At 47.7% G+C, this 6,000-nt stretch overlaps 1 protein-coding gene across 2 annotated transcripts in view; it reads right to left on the bottom strand.

Annotated features, from left to right (window-relative positions):
* Window positions 1-1,801: 1,801 nt before the first annotated feature.
* RCAN1 (regulator of calcineurin 1) overlaps window positions 1,802-6,000 on the bottom strand; it is a 123,937-nt gene continuing 119,738 nt past the window's right edge. Inside the window, exon 4 of one of the 2 annotated variants that reach the window (XM_027967511.3) lies at window positions 1,802-3,584. In XM_027967511.3, the coding sequence (XP_027823312.1) occupies window positions 3,412-3,584 (173 nt within the window). In that variant the 3' untranslated portion in view covers window positions 1,802-3,411. 2 annotated transcript variants of the gene reach the window in all.

Genomic DNA, 6,000 nt, shown 5'->3' with positions numbered 1-6,000 from the left:
CAATACTTTGACCACCTGATGCAAAGAATCCATTCATTGGAAAAGATCGTGATGCTGGGAAAGATTGAGGGCAGGAGGAAAATGGGGAGGCACAGGATGAGGTGGTTGGATGGCATCACCAACTCAATGGACATGAGCGTGAACAAACTCCGGGAGATAGTGGAGGACAGAGGAGCCTGGCGTGCTGCAGTTCATGGGGTCACAAAGAGTTGGACACAACTTAGCGACTGAACAACAACAACGTAGCCATCTGCCTGGAGACCAGACTGTGAGCACTCTTAGCTTTGGAATTTGAGCTGAGGCCGCCACAGGTACCTTAACTCAGAACCATTCATCAGGCATCGTCCATCAGGAGTGAGGCTGTTTGTTGACATGTGGATTTCTAATCTAGGATCTGAAGGCTTCCCGGGCAATGGGACCAGCCACCCATATTTCTCCAGTTATGTGTAAGGGGACCTACTGGAAATCTGAGGTAACTGACAACACAATTCGACTTTATTCCAGGGTTATATATGAGATACGACCCTGGACCAGCACACTTCCCAATCCAGTTCTGCTCTACAGAGGCTCCTAGTTACTCAACATGATGACAAAAAGCAGCCTCACCCTCCTTCCCTGGTGGTTAATTAGTAAATCTTCTCAACAGTCAGATTCAACCAACTCGATGCAAATGAGGATTTTCCTACACGCTTAGACCGCAAACATACGTGAATTTAAAATATGCAGGTGCTCCTGAGGAATGACAGAATGAGGCTGCTCTTCAGTGGAAAATGGGAGCACGTGAACTTCCATGGAAAAATGCCTGATGTTCATCTTGAAAGAGATGCAGACATCATTCGCAAATAAGAGAGTGTGAAAGCGGAAGTCCCTCAGTCGTGTCCGACTCTTCGCGACCCCATGGACTGTAGCCTGCCAGGCTCCTCTGTCCATGGAATTCTCCAGGGCAGAATACTGGAGTGGGTAGCCATTTCCTTCTCCATGGGGTCTTCTCAACCCAGGGATCAAACCCAGGTCTCCCGCATTGTTGATGGATTCTTTTACCGTCTGAGCCCAAAAGATACATATATGTATGAGTACACACATATATATCATTTGCAAATAAACACAGCATTTATTCAGGCCTTTGAGGGCTGGCCAGGAGCGCACCACCATTTTTGATCAGACTTCCAGGTGAAATTCAAATAGGAGGCTTACAGACAGACTTTCTGAACATAACTGGCCTTTGCAACTTAGTATGTTCCACAGGCAACTTTCCTACAGGAAAGAAAATTCCTCAAATTAACCATCAGAAACATCGTTTACAGGGGTGTGTGTATGTGTGTTTGGGCATGTACTGGTCATGTCCGACGCTTTGCCACCACGTGGAATATAGACCGCCAGACTCCTCTGGCCATGGAATCTTCCAGGTAAGAATACTGGAATGAGTTGCTGTTTCCTACTCCAGGGGAATCTTCCTGACCCAGGGATGGAACCCGCCCATGTCTCCTGTGCCTCCTGCATTGGCAGGTGGGTTCCCACTGCCCCACCTGGGAAGCCCAATGTTTAGCGGAGCTGATGGTAAAAGGGATGTTGATCTCAGCATCCTCTCCCTGGACAAAGGAAACACTCCAGACTTCTGATTTCAGTTTTATCCATTTTCCTCTTTGCTATGTGATGCCCCATTAGTGTGGCCGACAGCCTGTGAACGACAGCAAGGAACCGGGAGTTCTCAAACCCAGACTGATAAAGGAGTGCATCCTTCTGAGACTGCAGAAGTCAAAGGGCTCACAGGCTGACCCTTAGAAATAAAACAATGGACAGCTTTTCCATAAAGAGCATATTGCGTCGATTTATTAGAGAATGCAGTTAAAAAAAATATCTCGTGGTTAGCCTCCCCAGTTTAAAAGCACTGAACTACGAACACTTGAACGACTATGCACGCATCTCTTGCTCATTTGTCCCCCACACCCCACCAGGTCCTGTAAACAGGGTTTGGAGACCATTCAGTCAGTTTCTTGACAGGAACAGCCAAACGCCTTTACTTCTTAAAGAAAGCCCTCTTCCCCTTTTCTAAAGCATGCACTGTTACTTGGCATTAGGTATTTCAAAAGGACAAACATTGTTACAATATTGTAAGGCCAAAAGGGAGTACCCATCGACCAGACATACACATACACAGGACACTAGAAAAAAATTACAAACGTTAACCTAGTGTGACAACTCCACCAGGAATTAATGGGAAAGGCACTGCACCCTTCTTATATCCACTATCCACTTCACGTGCTTTGAATTCAAGTCCCATCAAACATCTGAAAGGCATTTTCTACAACATATGATTCACGGGGAGGTCAACACATCTGACCCTAGTCTTCCCTGGCCATATATGTCTCACCCAAGTGCACAACAGGTGTGAATATATACTACCGGCTTTATTTACAAGTTTATCTTGATGTATTAGTGGGGGTAAAAAAATTAATGATCTCAATTGACTATTCCCCCCGAAAAGGGTTTTGGCTATGATTCATGTTATATAAACCACCACGTCAAAGAAACAAATGAAACCTACGTATTGCCTGATCTAAAACATCTAAACTAAAATTTCTCACCCACTAGTAGTTGGCAGTGAAAGTGCTATTTTCTGAATTTTATAAGCGAAACGCTACACAGGAATTCCAGATCGACTTCTTTTGCAAAAACACGTTATCGGTCGCATCGGACAGGATGCGGAATGGTGTGTGTATTCCAGGTAGAATCCCCTCCACCCCGCCGTGGGTGCCCTTGCAAAGACAGTCACGAATCTGCAAAGGTGACAGACTTCACAGATGCCTTCTTATCTCCCCAGAAGATGTAAAACAGCAGTGGCGCAACTCTACATACAAACAAAGGTTAGTTCTGAGAAATCAGTAATACACATGCACAAACATCAGAACATGAAGGGGGAAATGAAACGCTACAGTTTCCACGTTGCACGGTTGCTTTCACAACCTTTCTGCACCAGACGCCTCGTGGCTTCACGTGGCGCCTTTTCCCACCAGGAGAGAGAGTGCGTCTACCTTGTAGACTGATTAAACACAAAGACTCTCCCCGGGGCCCACGGATCAATCTGCCCCTGGCCAAGACAGAACCTACCAGAAGAGAACAAGTACAAAAGACTATCATTATTGGTTTTCCCGCGATGCTCCCAGATGTCCTTGTGCGATCACCCCAAGCTCAGTGATTGGCTCGGGGCCTGGCCAGGAGCCTCGAACACTGACTGAGGCGCAGCGTTAGAACCAGGGGACGAAGCCTCGATTCTCTTCTGAGCAACGTGAACTGGAATTTCCGCCACAGCGGTCACGGCTGCCGCCTCCAAAGCTGTGACCGGCTGCTTCCACAGTAAAAGATGCCTTCTTGCGAGCATGGTTTGGAGCACGTCTTCGTCCGGGCGCCGGTTCAGCTTAAGTGGATGGGCGTGTACTCTGGCCTCCTGGTCTGGATAATTTTGGGCTTCGGTCTCTTCATTCTTTCCATCTCGTCTTCTTCCTCGTTCTCCTGATCGCTCTCACAGACGTGGACCACCACGCTGGGGGTGGTGTCGGTGGCTGCATGCAGTTCATACTTTTCCCCTGGGGAAAGAAAATAATTGCAGGGTAACTCAGGCAAGGAGGTAAGGGCCAAAAAAAAGCAAGGGCAAACGAATGTGCAGGCAGGAGTCAGCTCGGCCGAGCTTCTGTGGGCATCCACTGGGGACCTCAGGACACAGCGAGGCACACTCTGGATTGGTGTTTCTTTGGTGGCTCCTTGGCTCAGCGGTAAAGCATCTGCCTGCAGTGCAGGAGAGCTGGGTTCGATCCCTGGGTCAGGAAGATCCACTGGAGAAGGAAATGGCAAACCACTCCAGTACTCTTGCCTGGAAAATTCCATGGACTGAGGAGCCTGGTAGGCTACAGTCCATGGGGTCGCAGAGTCCGACACGCCTGAGCGACTTCACTTTCACTTTCTTTATACATCTCAACACTGCAAATGACTGTTTTCAAACACTCTGAGTCCAGGCATGTGAAAGGTATGGAAGGAATGTATATTTAATTACTCTTTGCATGTATGGGCTTCCCTGGTGGCTAAGAGGGTAGAGAATCTCCCTGCAGTGCTGGAAACCCAGGTTCGATCCCTGGGTTGGGAAGATCCTCTAGAGAAGGAATGGCAACCCACTCCAGTACTCTTGCCTGGAGAATTCCATGGATAGAGGAGCCTGGCAGGCTACAGTCCATGGGGTTGCAAAGAGTCGGACACAACCCAGCAATTAACACTTTCAGCTTTTTAGCATGTACACTAGGCTCTCTCTAAACTACCCAGGAGACTTCCCTGGTATGGTGAAAGCGGCACCTGTTCAGGAAAAGATGTATGAATAAAGGCGTCAGGTAAGGCCCTCTTGGGCATCTCTCCCCACTGAAGGCTTTCACGGAAGCTCACAGCCCAGGCTAGAGATGGGAAGCATGGGGAAGCCTCTTTGCCCAAAAGAAACAGATGTGAGTTCTGAACCAGGTGCTCCAAAAGCATTTTTGACCACAGCATCCTTTTTCACACAGTTATCAACCCCCTCAAACCAGGAGTGTCCTGCTATTGTACAGCAGCCTGAAATTTATCAGGCTCAGTCAAGGGGCTTTTACTCATAAACAAAGTGTTGCCTCTTCTCAAGCCCACACGTGAGACTGCAATGTTATTGTAACTGCCTCTGAAAGGGCTTCTCTTGTGGCTCAGCTGGTAAAGAATTCCCCTGCAAGGCAGGAGACCTGGGTTCAATCCCTGGGTCAGGAAGATCCCCTGGAGAAGGGCATGGCTACCCACTCCAGTATTCTGGCCTGGGAAATTCCATGGACTGTATTAGTCCATGGAGTCACAAAGAGTCAGATACGACTGAGCAACTTTCATTTCACTGAATGGGTGAGGGCTTCCCAGATGGCCCAGTGGTAAAGAATCTGCCTGCCAATGCAGGAGACATAAGAGAGGGCTTCGATTCCTGGGTTGGGAAGACCCCCTGAAGGAGGAAATGGCAACCCGCTCCAGTATTCTTGCCTGGAGAATCCCGTGGGCTCCATACAGTCCATGGGGTTGCAAAGAGTTAAACGTGACTGAGTGACTGAAACAGTGAACAAGCTTCAATATTCTCAAGGGGCAGAAAGTTAAGGTAGAGGGTCAGATATATCACTCAAAATCTTGGTCATGATCCTCTTTACAAATCTTTATCTCCTGCCAAGGAGACATAATCCAGAAAGCAAGGAGACGGGATCACATTTGCAAAATCTTTGCAATCTTGTTGGCTGGAAAACACACTGAAATATGAATTACTATTCAAGCTCATTGTTGAGTAAACTGAAAGCAAACTGATGCCTATTCTCTAAAAGGGCTTCTCAAACAAGACATCTGTTAAAAAAAAAAAAAAAGCGGTAGGTTCTAGAGTATAAAGAATGTTCATTAACAGCTCTTCCTGCCCCTGGGACAGTTTGACTCCTTTCTCTAGGTAGACGTCTCCCTTTCCCCCTCTCTAACATTCCAGAAGTTTCCAACCCTGGACTCTGCTAATGCACCTTAGCCTGGAGCTGCTCGGAGGAACACTGGCACTTCTAACTTGAACTTCATGCCACGGTGAGCAGCGGGTGATGCAATCTTTGCTTTCTACCATAGAGGGAATTTTCTGCCTGAGAGGTGTTAACAGCAATGTCACCTTTTTCATATGAAACTGCTGATGGTCCAGGAAAACAAAACTCTCCACTCAAAGGAACATCAATCAGATTACTGGTCAAGGAGAAAGCTGATGGCCTCAGTGTTTACTGCATTTGCCCCATGGATAGGGCAGAAGTGGGGCTCAATCCTGGTCACCCCAAGACCCCTGCCTGCACCTTCCAGCTCACCCAAACCCTATCGATAGGATGGGAACCACCAACATTTTACCGTTTCCAGAAAACAGGTACTGAGCTCTGCCGATGAGCCAAGGCATTGTACGAAGTGCAACACTCATTTTCTGGATATGAAGCCTGAGGCCAG

Source organism: Ovis aries, chromosome 1 (genome assembly GCF_016772045.2).
Source record: "Ovis aries strain OAR_USU_Benz2616 breed Rambouillet chromosome 1, ARS-UI_Ramb_v3.0, whole genome shotgun sequence".
Taxonomy (NCBI): domain Eukaryota; kingdom Metazoa; phylum Chordata; class Mammalia; order Artiodactyla; family Bovidae; genus Ovis; species Ovis aries.
Note: the sequence above shows the minus strand (reverse complement) of the source record. Positions and strands in the feature narration are given on the sequence as shown.